Source organism: Macaca nemestrina, unplaced genomic scaffold (genome assembly GCF_043159975.1).
Source record: "Macaca nemestrina isolate mMacNem1 unplaced genomic scaffold, mMacNem.hap1 Scaffold_106, whole genome shotgun sequence".
Taxonomy (NCBI): Eukaryota; Metazoa; Chordata; class Mammalia; order Primates; family Cercopithecidae; genus Macaca; species Macaca nemestrina.
The window spans coordinates 18,058-33,988 of NW_027257589.1; the positions used below are offsets into that span (position 1 = coordinate 18,058).

Below are 15,931 nucleotides of genomic sequence, written 5' to 3' on the forward strand. Positions count from 1 at the left end.
CCGGGCTCGGCGCTGACAACAGCCGGATCTACCGGGCCTGCCGCGAGCCTCCGCGTCCAGGTGGGGTCTCCGCGCCCCAATTCCACCCCGCCCCGCCATCGGCGCTCCCCGCAAGTGCGGGGTTTCCACCGGCCCCGGCGTTCGCGCCCACTCACGGTCTCCCTTGCCCCCCCCCCCCCCGCCCCGGGAGATGCTCCTGGCGTTCTATTCCGCCCTGCCTTGGCCCGCCCAGCGAACGATGTGACCCCGCCCCCCTGCGGTCTCCCCTCCCCCGGTCGCTGCCCCTGCCCCCACCTGTGGCGCTCCGGGCATCTCTAAAGGCCCCAACCAGAGTCCTCCAACCCACCCGCGAGGCTAGCGCACCGGCAACGCGGCCCCACCCCCAGGGACCCCGCCCACTTGTGGTGCTACCCCCGCCTCCGCGACCTCACCCACCGCTAGCGCGGCAGCCACCTACGACGACCCCCGCGTAGGTCCTCCTGCCCACACCCGCCCCCGGCCAGCCCCTGCCCCTTTCTCTGCCCCTTTCCCTGCCCCTGCCCCTGCCCCTGCCCCTAGCCGCGCCCCCACCGCCGCAGCCCCTCCTGTGCGCTTGGGCCCCGCCCGTCAAGGCCCTTTGGCGCTAGGGCCGGGCGGGGGCGCGGGCGGGGCAGCGTTTCGGAGTCGGGCGCGCGCCGGCAGGGTCTCCATTGCCTGCTGCGCACCCGGACTAGCGGCTGCCCTCGGCCTCCTCGCCTTGGACGCGGACGACTCCCGGGCCTCCTTGCGGAAGTTCCTGGAGCACCTCTCCGGGACCGGCAAGGCCATCGGCGTGCTGACCAGCGGGGGACGTGCTCAAGGTGCGTGCCCCCCTCCGGGCGGCGAGGGAGGGACGGACGGAGAAGGGGAGAAGAGGGAGAAGGGGAGAGCACGGCGAAGGGGATGGGGGAACCGGGCAGAAGAGGGGGAAGCGATGGGAGGACCCGGGGAAAGGTGGGGAAGCGATGGGAAGAACTGGGGAGAAGAGCGGGGAAGCGATGGGAAGAACTGGGGAGAAGCCCGTGCCCGGGAGCGGCAGGGGTACCTGCGGGGCGGCGGGAGCCGGCAAGGCAGCCCCGGGGACCTTGCCGGGTGGGGCGGAGGAGGAAGGAACATGGCGGTAGGAACCTCCATTCGGAAAATAGTGAGCTTTCCACCCTCTCCGGTTTATGTTTTAAATTGAGCCTGGTAGAGGGGGTCGCCTGGAGCACCTTCCGGGGTCGTTCTGCCTCTGAGCTGTAGGATGGGGCCGGGCTTCCCCTCCGAATCCTGGGTACAGCGCGATCACTTCTTAAGTTGCCCCCGTACCCCAACTCCGCCCCACGCCACCCCCCAGCATGTCGAGGAAGAAACGGCCGGATCCCGGCGGGCCTCCTGTCGCCTCCGGCCCCCCGCGGCGTGGGCGGGGTCCCGGCTGCTGCAATGCGGGAAACGGCAGGGGTGCTCTGGGTTCCCGCCTAGCGTCTCCGAGGCGGTCCGGCAGCCCCTCGCGTTTCCGCTGGAAGATTTTAAAAAAGGGTTTCCTGCGCTCGCATGTGCTGTCGCCTTCCGGCTCGTGACAAAACCGAAAACTAAAATGGGTCCCAGGCCCTCCCCGCCAGCCTCCGCGGACGGGAAGGACCAGGAAGCGGGGACTCCGGGACGTCAGCGGCGCCGCAGCGCGGGCTCTGGGCTTCCCCTGTCCTGTAATGTGGAAAGGGCTCTCCAGGAGGGGCCCGAGCCTGGGCCCACGACGCAGGCGCGCCGGGAGGACATTTAACATTGAAGAGTGGGAGGTGGTGGAGACTGCGCTCCCCAGGCCCCGGGTGCACGTAGGGGCACTGGTGCCCGGGTTCAGGAGGGTGAGGCCTTCTTGGCCAGGTAGCCTCGTTAAATCTATCTGAAAATCACAGATAACTAAGTATCAAGTCGTCACAGATCATTTTAGTATCCTGAATGAGATGGCTACGGAAAACATGAAAACATCGTTACTGGTTACGTGCATGATGCATCCAAAACATTGTTACCTGCACAGTGGCAGCACTGATATTTGTGGGCTTTTGAACGTGTGGACTGGAGTGTTAAGAGCCCTTCAGAGTTATGACAGTAGTTTGATTTGAATGTTCTTTTCTTGGCGAATAAATGCTGTACATTGAATTTACCCAGGAAACTAGGAAGGTGAACCCACACGAAGGACACAGGCCTGTGGGCTGCTCCAGGCGCCCTTAGGGCGTTGCGGGGCCTGAGCCATGCGGTTCCCGCTCAGCCTCCTGAGAGCCGTGACGGCGTCTCTGTTCTGCCTCACACTGGACCCGCTAGTTTCATATTCTTGTTATGGTTCCGAGGCTACAAGCGGTTGGATTCTGTGAGACACTCTCTGTCTTCCTCCTCCGGCTGCTTTCAAATGGGTCGTCTTTTTTTAGAACTGATTTTTTAAGCAGTGATTGATGGGGTGAGTTGTAGTGCTGTCCTGAACTGCAGAGGGAGCGCATTGAGGAACCTGGGTTTTGATGCTGTGCACATCAGCAGAGTCACCAGCCCAGGGCCCTGTCAGTCCCATTATTAAGCTCATTTCTTGCTCTTGTCATCGTTACTCAGACGCCTTAAAAAAAAAAGCAAACTCCTGCTTGCCATCACTGGCTGAGTTTGGCAAATGGGTGTTTACCCTGGAAAGAGGGGCATTTTGTCCTCTGGAACGTCTAAGGCGCCCTTTGGTGAGGTGGTCTGTTTCTGACCACTCTATCCCGTGGGCGTCCTTCCTGCTTCCACCTTCCCTTTCCGAACGCCTCCGCCTCCAGGGCTTTAACTTTCCTTCTGTGTGTGTGCCACGCAGAGGTTATGACTGTTGTGCCAGTGCCCTGTTTTTTCTCTTTCTTTCTTTCTTTCTTTTTTTTTTTTTTTGCTGAGGGTCCAAAACTTGCTGCATCTCAAAAGAAGCAATTGCATCCATTTGTTCTCGATGAGCATAAACTGCTCTTTAAGGGAGACTAATTGGTAAACCCGGCTGCTGTGGGTAGAAAGACAGAGGTGGCCGCGGAAGGAGTTCTCTGCCTCTTGGAAGCCTGCACAACCGTCCTGCTTTCTTTCTTCAATATCCAGCGGGGGGGGGGGGGTGGTGGTTAATTTTAATAAGCCCTGGAAACCAACAAAGCAGGAAAGTGCTAAGACATTGAGGTGTGAGATTTAAAATGACAACCAGCAGCCTCTCATTCTTCCTTCACTGAGGAAGGAAGGAACCAGTTGCCTCTTCGTTTTGGGGCTGCAGGGTATGTTTGGCAGCGACACTGGCCCTTTGTGCTGTGTGACTCATGAATTGAGATAGTTCTTTACTAAGTGTTTTGTGCAGTAGGTATGAAAATGGGGAAAGAGGGAGCACTGTCCGGGGTGGAGAGGCGTGGAGAGACGCTGTGATACATAGCGAGTCCTTTTCTTCTGGGCTCCTGGTTTTCAATCTTTTTCTTTTTTTTTTCCTAACAGCTTGAAAGATGATTTTTGTGTCTTAATTAAAAGATTGAAGACTGTGGGTCAGACCCAAACTAATTCCATTGGCATCAAAGAGAAGGATTCTTTACATATTTATCTATAGGCATAATTAATTTTTTTATTTTTTGCTGAATTATCTGGTTAGTCAAATCATACATTAGAGAAGTAATATTAAAAATTAAAAAATAAAAAATGTATCTGTAAACATATCCCCCTTCCATTCCAGTCTTTGTCTCTGTGTAATTTTAGAACCTTGGGCCATGATGTACATAGAGTTTATATTCTTTTAATATCTTGCTACTTCATTGTTTTCATGTTTAATCTTTGGGTTGATGTATCACAGGTTACTTGACCGTTTCTTACAGGTGTTTGGTTTAGTTTTTTTTTTTTTCCCTTAACGCTAATGTAAATTTGAGTGTTTGGATGGTAGTTTTAGCAGAATTTAAGGTAGAGTCTCAGTTAGGGTGATGGATCGATTTATAGTCCCTAGTTTGAGGAGGGAGGTGGCAATATGCCCTTTCTTCTAAAATTGATATGTTAAATCACAATGGACATTTACATGATTTTGAGCACTTGGGACTCCCCTGGGGTTCACTGGTATTGCAAGGTCAGGGCTGAGGATCTTCTGCTGGAGAGGCCCCCAGCGTGCCCAGCGCAGGGTCCTGAGTGTGTTGCTGCAGGACAGAAGCTCTGGGCTTTGCTCTGCAGCGGCCGTCGCTCTGGGAAGAGCTGGCTGCTCCAGGAATGAGGCCTATGCTCTGAAGCTCACAGTCAGCAGACCAGCAAAGGTCAGCACAGATGACCTTATATGAATCATTCATTTAACAAGCATTCATGGAATACACATTCCATGCAGTTGGAACTTAGAGTGGAAGACCATCAGTTCACTGTTGTCTCAGCAGAACTTTGTCCCTGGGTCCCTGTTGAACTTAGAGTGGAAGGTCATCTGCTCACTATTGTCTGAGCAGAGCTTGGTCCCTGGGTCCCTGTTGAACTTAGAGTGGAAGGCCATCAACTCACTGTTGTCTGAGCAGAGCTTGGTCCCTGGGTCCCTCTTGAACTTAGAGTGGAAGGCCATCAACTCACTGTTGTCTGAGCAGAGCTTGGTCCCTGGGTCCCTCTTGAACTTAGAGTGGAAGGCCATCAGCTCACTGTTGTCTGAGCAGAGCTTGGTCTCTGGCTCCCTGTTGTAGCCTCCGCTCCTAGGAGGTGCACGGTGAGTGTTGGGGGACCCTCCACAGGCACAATTGCTGAACAAGGACCCCTCCCAAGGGTGTCAGCCCTAGGCCCTGAGCTCTGAAGAGGAGGAAGGCATTCCTGGGGCCATCTTCCCTTCTGGATACTGAGCTCTGCACAGAGAGAAACTCTTCCACATTCACTGCAGTGAAGTTCATACTTTAGAGACTGGGGCCTGCATTCCCCAGAATTTCCATGGCCACAGGTTGTGGCTGCACCATGCGACTGGTGTCTATGTTCCCTGGAATTTCCGTGGCCATAGATGGTGGCTGTACCATGTGACTGGGGTCTGCATTCCCTGGAATTTCTGTGACTGCAGGTGGTGGCTGCACCATGCGACTGGAGTCTGTGTTCCCCAGGATTTCTGTGACCACAGGTGGTAGCTGCACCATGCGACTGGAGTCTGTGTTCCCCAGGATTTCTGTGACCACAGGTGGTAGCTATACCATGTGACTGAGGGTCTGAGTTCCCCTGAATTTCCGTGGCCATAGGTGGTGGCTGTACCATGGGAATGAGGGTCTCTGTTCCCTGGAATTTCCATGGCCATAGGTGGTGGCTGTACCATGCGACTGGGGTCTGCGTTCTCCAGAATTTCTGTGGCTGCAGGCTGTGGCTGCACCATACGACTGGGGTATGCATTCCTCGGAATTTCTGTCGTCATATATGGTGGCTGTACCATGTGACTGAGGGTCTGCATTCCTTGGAATTTCCATGGCCATAGATAGTGGCTGTACCATGTGTCTGAGGGTCTGCATTCTCTGGAATTTCAGTGGCTGCAGATAGTGGCTGTACCATGTGACTGAGGGTCTGCATTCCTGGAGTTTCTGTGGTCGCACATGGTGGCTGTACCATGCAACTGGGGTCTACATTCCCTGGAATTTCCTTGGCCACAGGCGGTGGCTGCACCATGCATCAGGTCCTCTGTCTCAGGAGTTGGTGCCATTGTCTCTGTTACTCCCTCGCCTGACACACAGAGGCAGTTCCTGACTTTATCACTCCCAGGAAACACACAGGCATCTGTTTTGGATCCTTGTTTTATTTCCCCATCACCTTTCTCATCAAAGGGAAATTCACATCCCTCTAAAGCTGAAAATGGTGTGGGGCCCCCTGGTGGTCTTTCCAAGGCATTATCAGCAGGTAAATTAGATCATGTGGGCCAGTGTACCTGAAATGAAAACAGAAAGGTAAGTCGTGTCACTAAGCTTTGGTGGGAGATTCAGGGTCTTTGTTAGTGGCAGAATCATCCAAAGTAAGTTGTTTGTTCACTGCAGATCTAGATGGTTGGCTGTGTCAGGATTAAACTTAGCCAGTGTCGACAGAGTGTCGCTTAATCCTCACGGAAGCGTGTCAAGTACATTGAAGAATAGCTGCCAAGTCTGCTATTGTCGGGAGAGAGGCAGGTACGTCTCTCGCTTAGCCCAGTGCTGCAGGAGGCCAGGCTCACGTCAGGCTGTGCGTGTGAGTGGGTTGGATTTTTAGCACTCTGGGACGGTAAAGCACAAACATCTATTTTTAACTTGTGGGTGACCTTCTTCTGTGCTGCTTGAGTCTCTGTGGGCCTTTCTCTGTTTCCTTCCTGAGGAGTCTGTGCCAGGGTCCCAAGCGTTCTCTGGGCTGCACCTCCGCGCCTGCCCAGTGAGGAGCCTCCTCCTGGTGGCTGTGGGACTGGGCTGGGCCCACACTGTCAGCATCGTCTGGGGTAAGCAAGCCCGTCCTTCCACACCTCAGTGTCCCCAGCTGTTGAACAGGGCTAATCAACTGACCGTCAGGATTAATGGGGATCAGATGCGCTCATCTCATAGCCCTGCTTGGTAAATAACCACTTCCACTCTGTCCTCCAATGTGCTACTCTAGACTTTTTCTTTACCTCCATTTAGCCAGGTGATTCGAGGTGACAGTGTCTATCAAGAGGGATGTACAGAGGAAACCAGTGGAAGAGAGCTCGAGGAGCAGACATGGGCGCAGGGAGCACAGTGCGGGGAGCACGGCTGCAGGGAGCATAGGCATGGGGAGCACAGATAGGTGTAGGGAGCATGGGCGTGGAGAGGATGGGTGCGGGGAGAACGGGTGTGGGGAGCACGGATGCCCGGTGCACAGGTGTGGGGAGCACGGGCGTGTGAAGCATGGGTGCGGGGAGCACGGGTGCTGGGAGCACAGGGCATGGAGAGCATGTGTGTACTTGCTCTGCTCTGACAGATGCTGCCGAGCATGTACTCTGTGCTCAGATGGGTGAGAGCCTCAGTGCCTCTTTTTAAAAAAAAAAAAAAAAATCTTTTTTTAAAGATAGGACTTCTGTCTTCCTGGTGGCGCCTTTTAGTCGATACTCTTTTAAGCCTGCTTTTCCAGAGAAAAGCTAGGAAGGATGGCCTATATAGGTTCCAGTCTGGGCATATCTGGAAGAATGGGTCTTTTTTAGGTTTGAGTCTGGCGTACCTGGGGACATCTTTGAACCTCCACTCAGAGTCCCAGAACCACGTGTAGAGGCTCCCCAAATGTCTGCTGGTACTTTCCCCTCTGCTCGGGGATGATGAAGAGCAGAACCTCACCCTGCCACGACCTCTGGGGTCCTCCTTCCTGGAGGGCAGTGCCTTGGTGACCAGCGTGTGTAGGAGTCTGAGCTGGCACCTTCGGGCTATGCTGTGCAGCGGGGGCTCATGCCATGGGGCATTCTTGTGTTCTGCACCGGGACTGGTGACGTTGGGCATCCTCGTGCACTGTGGACCACATGCGGTGCACATGAGCCAGACAGCTCCTGGAATTCGGATCCTGGCTCTGTCTCAGGCCACCCACCTGTCTGTGGCACTTCTGAGGGATTGTGGGGACCGTATGAGTCTGTGTCCCCACCCTCACTGGCTGGACACCTGTGCCAGGCTGGAGCTTTATGTTTCACCATCCCCTGTTCCGAGTTGTGTGAATATTTATTTTCATTACCTACTCTCATGAGCTTTCCTTTTTAAAAACAAAAAAATCGGAGACAGACTTTGAAGTCCCCTGGCCCCACCGTTCATGGACCTAATGGTATTGCAGAAATTATGACTTCAATTATGTATAATAACTGGGGCTACTTTAAAAGTCATGTAAAGGAACAAGGTGGAGTAGCCATTTTAAGCTGTACATCATGCTGGATTCTTAAGTGAACATTATCAGGCTTTCAACACATTTTCTCTTTTTATTTACTTTGGAGAATATAATGGATGCTCAGAAGCTGTTGGAATTTAGTAAGAGGAAGTTATCCTTAAGAAGCTATTTAAGCAAGGGGACAGCTGGAGTAGACGTAAATTAGGAACACACACCTATTCCAAACCAGAGAAATAAAAGCATCAACTGTACTGGGGTTGAAACTTGGGTGCTAGTGTGTCTTTCCTGCCCACAGTGACTGTGGCAGTGTTGTGGGCAGGAAATTCTGGAAAGACTTGGTGCCAGTGGTAATTTTTGTGACGATTCATTTGCTTTCAGCTCAAGTGACTATAGTCTTACTTGCAAATGGCTAGGTCTCCACCAATGGACCACAACACTGACATAGGACACATGAGAAATGACCCTTGGGTTTTTAACAATTATTATTTTTAATGGACACATTATAGTACATATCCATGGGATACAGTATGATATTTCAATACATGTTTTTCGTGTGTAATTAGCAACTCAGGGTAATTAGCATGTCCATCATCTCAAACATTTGTCATTTCTTAATGCTGGGAATATTTAAAATCCTCTCTTCTAGCTGCTTGAAAATATACAATAAATTGTAAACTATAGTCACCCTACAAGGCTATAGCACACTAACCCTTATTTTTACTATCTAGATGTAATTTTGTATCCATTAGACAACCTCTCCCTTTCTGCCTTCCCGCCGCCCTTTCCTGTCTCTAGAAGCCACTGTTCTACCTTCAGAGGGTAGAATATCGTTTTCCTCATAGAGATCTTTAACCTTCTTGGTTAGATTTCTTCTGAGGTATTTTTATTTTTATTTTATATTTTTGTAATTAAATGGGATTGCTTTCTTGATTTCTTTTTCCACTGGCTCATTGTTGGTCTATAGAAATGCTACTGATTTTTATATGTTGATTTTGTATTCTGTAACTTTACTGAATTTGTTTATCAGTTCAAAGAGATTTTTGCTGGAGTCTTTTTTTTTTTTTTTTTTTTTAATATATAAGAGCACATTGTCTGAAAACAGACAATTAGAGTGCCTCCTTTCCACTTTGGGTGCCCTTGATTTCTTTCTCTTGCCTGACTGCTCTTGACTAGGACATTCAGTGCTGTGTTGAATAGGAGTGGCACAAGTGGGCGTCCTTGTCTTTTACAGATCTCAGAGAAAAAGCTCTTAGTGTTTCCCCATTCCCCATTATGTTAGCTGTGGGTTTGTCACATATGGCCTTTATTGTGTTGAGGTATGTTTCCTTCAGTGCCTCGTTTGTTGAGACTTTCTATCATGAAGCAGCGTTGAATTTTATCAAATGCTTTTTCTGTATCTATCGAAATGATATTATGGTTTTTGTCCTTAATTCTGTTGATGTGATGTAGCATGATTATTGATTTGTGTTTGTTCAGCAATCCTTGCATCCTGGGATAAATCCCACTTGATCATGGCGTATAATCTTTTTGATTTGCTGTTGGATTCAGTTTGTTAGTATTTTGTTGAGGATTTTTGCATCTGTGTTCATCAGGAATATTGACCTATAGTTTTCTCTTTTTATTGTGTCCTTGTCTTATTTTGGTATCAGGGTAATGCTGGTCTTGAAGAATGAACTTGGCAGGATTCCCTCCTCTTCAATACTTTTGGAATAGTTTGAGAAGAATTGAAATAAAAATGTGTAGAATTCAGCTGCGAAGTCACCTAGTTCTGGGGTTTTCTTTGTTGGGAGACTTTTTATTATTACTTAGTCATACATGTTACTCATTATTGGTCTCTTCAGGATTTCCGTTTCTTCTTGGTTCCATCTTGGTAGGTTGTACGTGTCCGGGAATTTATCCATTTCTTCTAGATTTTCCAATCTGTTGACATACAATTGTTCAAAATAGTCTGTAATGATCCCTTGTATTTCTGTAGTATCAACTATCGTTCTCCTTTTCTGTTTCTAATTTTATTTCTTTGGGATTTCTTTTTGTTTGCTTAGTGTAGCTAATGGTTTGTATATTTTATTTATCTTTTCAAAAAACCAACATTTTTTTCTTCATTTTTATATTTGTTAGTTTCAAGTTTATTTAGTTCCTCTTTGATCTTTGTTATTTCTTTTCTTCTACCACTTTTGGATTTGATTTGTTCTTGCTCTTCTAGCTCATTGCAGTTCGTTGTTAGGTTGTTTATTTTAAATCTGTTTTTTAAATGTAGGAGTTCATTGTTATAAACTTTCCTCTTAATACTGCTTTTGCTGTATACCATAAACTTTGATATGTTGTGTTTCTGTTTTCATTTATTTCAAGAAATTTTTAAATTTCCTTCTTCATTTCTTCATTGACCCATTGGCTATTCAAGGGCATATTGTTTAATTTCTATGTATTTATACAGTTTTGAAAGTTCTCCTTGTTGTTGATTTTTTTTTTAAATTAAACTTTGTGTTCTAGGGTACATGTGCACAATGTGCAGGTTTATTACCTGTGTATTCACGTGCCAAGTTGGTATGCTGCACCCATTAACTCATCATTTACATTAGGTATATCTCCTAATGCTATCCCTCCCTCCTCCCGCCTCCCCCCTCCCCACAACAGGCCCCAGTGTGTGATGTTTCCTTTCCTGTGTCCAAGTGATCTCACTGTTCATTTCCCACCTATGAGTGAGAACTTGCGGTGTTTAGTTTTCTGTCCTTGCGATAGTTTGCTGAGAATGATGGTTTCCAGCTGCATCCATGTCCCTACAAAGGACATGAACTCATCCTTTTTTTATGGCTGCATAGTATACCATGGTGTATATGTGCCACATTTTCTTAATCCAGTCTGTCATTGATGGACATTTGGGTTAGTTCCAAGTCTTTGCTGTTGTGAATAGTGCCGCAATAAACGTACATGTGCATGTGTCTTTATAGCAGCATGATTTATAATCCTTTGGGTATATACCCAGTATTGGGATGGCTGAGTCAAATGGTATTTCTAGTACTAGATCCTTGAGGAATGACCTCACTGTTTTCCACGATGGTTGAACTAGTGTACAGTCCCACCAACAGTGTAAAAGTGTTCCTATTTCTCCACATCCTCTCCAGCACTTGTTGTTTCCTGACTTTTTAATGATCGCCATTCTAACTGGTGTGAGATGGTATCTCATTGTGGTTTTGATTTGCATTTCTCTGATGGCGAGTGATTATTGTAGCAGGACTAGCCGCAGACAAAACATGATGGGAGGCTACATGCATCAGCTAACAGAACAAAACGTTTTACAGTGCTTTCTCAAACAATGTCTGGAATTTACATATAACACTAGTAGTTTTGGTCAGGGGTTAATATTATTATTATTATTTTAACTACCAGGGCCAGGTGGTGGTGCCAAGGTCGTCTAGCTATTTATCTTACTTCTGTTTCCTTCCAACTTTTTGTTTTCTTCCCCTTCTCCTGTCTTATAAACTAGGGAAAAGGGGAGACGGGGAAAAGTTGGGAAAGACAACAGGAGAAGTGGTGGTCTCATTCTATATTATGAGCATTTTTTCATGTCTCTATTGGCTGCATAAATGTCTTCTTTTGAGAAGTGTCTGTTCCTTGTTGTTGATTTATAGCTTTATTCTGTTAGAGTCTGAGAATATCCTAGATGTTATTTCAATTTTAGAAAAAATGTATTGAGAATTCTTTTGTAGCCTAGCATGTGGTGGATTCTAGAGAATGTTCCATGTGCTGAGGAGAAGAATGTGCATTTTGTATCTGTTGGATGAAATGTTCTGTAAATGTCTGTTAGGTCCATTTGGTCTACACTGGACTTTAAATTTGATGTTTTGTTGTTATTTTTTGTCTAGATGACCTCCAGTGCTGACAGTGGGATTTTGAAGCTCCTACTATTGTTGTGTTGGTGTCTCCCTGTCTCTCTCTGTCTCTCTCTCTCACTCTCTCTCTCTCTATATATATATATATATACGCACACATATATATATGTGTGTGTGTGTATATATATGTATATATAAATTTATTTGAGACAGAGTTTTGCTGCTGTTGCCTAGGCTGGAGTGCAGAGGTGCAATCTCAACTCATTGCAACCTCCACCTCCTGAGTTCAAGTGATTCTCCTGCCTCAGCCTCCCAATTAGCTGGGATTACAGGCATGTGCCACCATGCTGGGCTAATTTTTTGTATTAGTAGAGACAAGGTTTCACCATGTTGGCCAGGCTGGTCTTAAACTCCTGACCTCAGGTGATCCACCTGCCTCCACATCCCTCCCAAAATGCTGGGATTATAGGTATGAGGCACTGCGCCCGACCTCTCTTTCTATTTAGATCTACTAATATTTGCTTTATATATCTGAGTGCTTTGTTGTTGGGTGCACATATACTCATAATTATTATATCCTTTTGCTATTTTGATCTCTTTATTATATAATTACCTTTTTGTCTCCTTTTTACAGTTTTTGACTTAAATTGTGATTGATCTGAAATAAATATGGCTACTCTTGCTCACTTTTGATTTCCATTAATGTGGAATGTGTTTTTCCATCCCTTCACATTTAGTCTATGTGTGTCTTTGCGGCTGAACTGAGTTTTTTGTAGGCAGCATATAGTCAGTTTTTCTTGTTTTAAATTCATTCAACCCGTCTGTATCTTTTAATTGGGAATCTTGGGATTATTTTGCTATTGATATCACAGTCCAGACATTAAGATTTTCTCACTTAAGTTGCTTTACACAAATTAATATGAAGAGGAAGTAGAGTTTTTCTTTTGTCCTTTTGAAGAGAGTGATGGATTATTATTTTGACTTCATGCAAGTGAGGGACTCACCATGCCTGTTGGGATTTTAGAATTTCTTTCCTGTTATTAGGAAGAGCAATGATCTGTAATGGGTTCCTGGAATCATCCAGTGATGGTCTGAATATCTTAAAAGTTTCCTTTCATGTCTCATTTTCTATTTCTCCCCTAGTAGCCATGCACCCGGGGCAGGACCTGGCCTTACATTTCTTTGGTTTCTTGATGATTTTTTAGGTTTAGTGTTTGACACAGTTAGGAGTCTGGATAAAATCAGCCCTTCTGGGAAGTGTGTAAGTCAAACAAGGACTTTCTGGTGACGTTATACAGGTTTCCCATGCCCCATGAGTACAGGAATAGCTCCCTGGGGAAGGAGAATGGGCACATGATGGCAGGGAGCCATTCTGGGATGGTCCCATCGTTCTGCAGGAATTGTCATGCAGGAAGAAGAAGCACGTGGCGACTGAGCTGGTAGTGATTCTGCTGATAGTTTTGATCGTTATGATTTGCTCCTGAAAGGTGATGTGGGATGAACTGCAATATTTACAATGCTGACATTCCTTGAAACAAAGATATAGAAAAAGGCTTATAATTGCATGATGCCTTGTAGTTTTCAGCTGCTCTCATGTGGATCCTTTTTCGTCCTTCTGAAATGCTTTCCCAGGAGAGAGCGTTATTCTTCGTATATAGATGAGGCGCCTGGGTTTCAAATGGTTAGGAATTCAGCGCATGCATTGGAATGTTTAGTTTCCTGGAACATTTTCTATTCAAGTATAGACCACATGGCCTCTAAAGGCTGGCTCATTCTTAACACCGCGATTGGTTATCCAGCCTCACGTCTGGGGTGGGTGGCAGGAACTCCACAGTCATCCTGGGTGCTCTGGGGTGGGGTGGCTGAGCTGTGGCAGCCCCTCCCAGCTGAGCAGCAAGGCTGGGGAAAGCTCATTCCATTCCCCTTGGTTCTAACCAGGTAGAGGCTTACACTGCACATTTCCTTAGCTGGGAACCTTTAGAACTTTACATTGAAATCTAATCTGTGATCCAGGGGGTAGACACATGGGTATTCACTGTACAATTCCTACATTTTTTGTATATTAAAAAATTTTTTTTATATGTGTCATAGACGACAAAAGAAATGAGACCCCTTTGAGTTAGCTTTTCTGTATAGCATCTTCTAGAATCAGGAGGCTGGACAGGGTTTAGTTTCATCAGAAATCTGAATCTTTCTGGTCAAGAGACGGCACTATTAAGTTCTTGGTTGTGTGGTTTCTGGGAAAGAAATATTCTAAATGAGTTCCAGGAATCACCTCTATGGGATTTCTACAGGAAAAATGACCACTCTTGAAGCTTCGCTGTCACTAACAAGAATAATGGTGACGGTTTCTAAGCTGTCTCCAGCCAATCTTTAGTTCTTTCATGCAGAGTGCTTTTATTCCAAGTGAGGTGCCCTTCTGTTTAATAGTGACCTGCAGTTATTACAGGGATTGCAGCTGCATTTGATGGACGTGAACCTGTTCATCTCTGGCTCCCCAGCTTCGCCTCTGGGGTGCGTGGCAGGCGCTCCACAGCCATCCTGAGTGCTCTGGGGTGGGAAGTCTCTAGGGGGAGTGGACAGTGCATGGCCGGGACGTTCCTGTCCGACGTTCCACACTGGTGTGTGGGCGTCTCTGCCCTGTTTCCTCCGTCCGTGCATCTGTGGCATTTCCTCCGTTCGTGCATCTGTGGCCTGTTTTCTCCGTGTGTGCCTCTGTGGCACGTTTCCTCCATCCATGCGTCTGTGGTGTTTCTTCCGTCCGTGCGTCAGTGGCATTTCTTTCGTCCCTGCGTCTGTGGCACTTTTCCTCCCTCCATGCGTCTGTGGCGCTTTTCTTACCTCCGTGCGTCTGTGGTGTTTCCTCCGTCCGTGCGTCTGTGGTGTTTTCTCCGTCTGTGGATCTGTGGCGTTTCCTCTGTGAGTCTGTGGCCTGTTTTCTCCGTCCACGCTGAAGGCCATCACTTCTCTCTAGTCACCACTTACTGATCGCTCCCTGTGTGCTGAGCCTGTGTCAGGCGTGTGGCGTGTGTCACCTGTGTGGCAGGGGTTTGCGTGGCACACAGGGACACACGCTTGGGGAGCTGCAGTGATGGGGTCATAGCCACGCAGCTCAGCCCTCGGTCTGAGGGTCTTGGTGCCCACCCAGCTCTTCCCGAAGCAGCCTCAGGGCAGATCCCAGCTCTGCTTTCTCTCCTCGAGATACCTCATGAAGTAAACTAAGCAAATCGAAAGTAGGAAACAGTTGTGAAATGAGGCCTGGTTTCAGGTGTGTGTGGTCATTTCTCTTTACATGTTTACTTCACATACCCCAAATGATATACTTTCCAGCTGGTATAACAATTAATTACCAGCCATTACTGGTACAAAATTCCAGGAAGGATATTTGAGGAGGGCATAGTCTAAAAAACATGCTTGATTTTCACAGTTGTGATTTGCATGATAAAGCTGTCAGGACTGTGACCTTCTTTTGTTATCTTATTTTTATTTTTAGACCCTTGGGAGGAAGTTATTTAGTGATTACTTATAATTGTGAAAATAATGTAATGATTACAGAATCTCATTAGAATAAATATTATATTTTCTGTTCCTTATGTCAATGAAATCATCTTAATCCAGGCCGATGTTGGCAGGAATTGTCACGTTTAAAATGGGTAAGATATTTATGTGATGTGACGACCTCCCGTATTGTCTCTGGAACATATCAGAACTTTCATCTCAATTCTCACTTGTTGACACCCTACCCTGTTTTGTAATTATTCTTGTTTGCATCAGAATTTTGAATCCACGTACCTGAGATGATACTTACGTATGCATGTACGCATGCATGTGTGTGCATGTGTGTATGCGTGTGTATGTGCGTGTCCACGTGTCCATGTGCACGTGTATATGCATGTATGTGTGTGCATGTGTACGTGTGTATATGTATGTGTGTATATGAGTGTACGTGTATGTGCATATGCGTGTGTATGCATGTATGTGCGTATGTGTGCATGCATGTGCGCTCATGCACACACGTGTACATGTGCATGCACGTGTGCACGTGCATACACATGTATGTGTGTATGTGTATGCACATATGTACACACGTGTGTACATGTATAGGTACGTGTATGCATGTGTATGCATCTGTGTGCGCACAGATATACCTTTTCCTTTCATACAGGCTGTTTTGAGTATTGCTGTTAGGCAGTGACAATTTTCTGTTTCCTCAGTCAGAAAATGGGTAGCTCATCATTAATAAAGATGAGCATTCAACATCAAGAATAACTAAATACAAATGAAATTGTCATATTAAATAAATAAAT

At 47.1% G+C, this 15,931-nt stretch overlaps 1 protein-coding gene across 1 annotated transcript in view; it reads left to right on the forward strand.

Moving 5' to 3' along the window:
- Positions 1–358: 358 nt before the first annotated feature.
- The window catches only part of LOC139361221 (sterile alpha motif domain-containing protein 1-like), a gene marked incomplete at its 5' end in the record, with an annotated part of 166,327 nt that continues 150,754 nt past the window's right edge, over positions 359–15,931 (forward strand). Inside the window, one exon of the mRNA XM_071089746.1 lies at positions 359–839. Within this exon, the coding sequence (XP_070945847.1) occupies positions 359–839 (481 nt within the window). The remainder of the gene's footprint in view (positions 840–15,931) is intronic.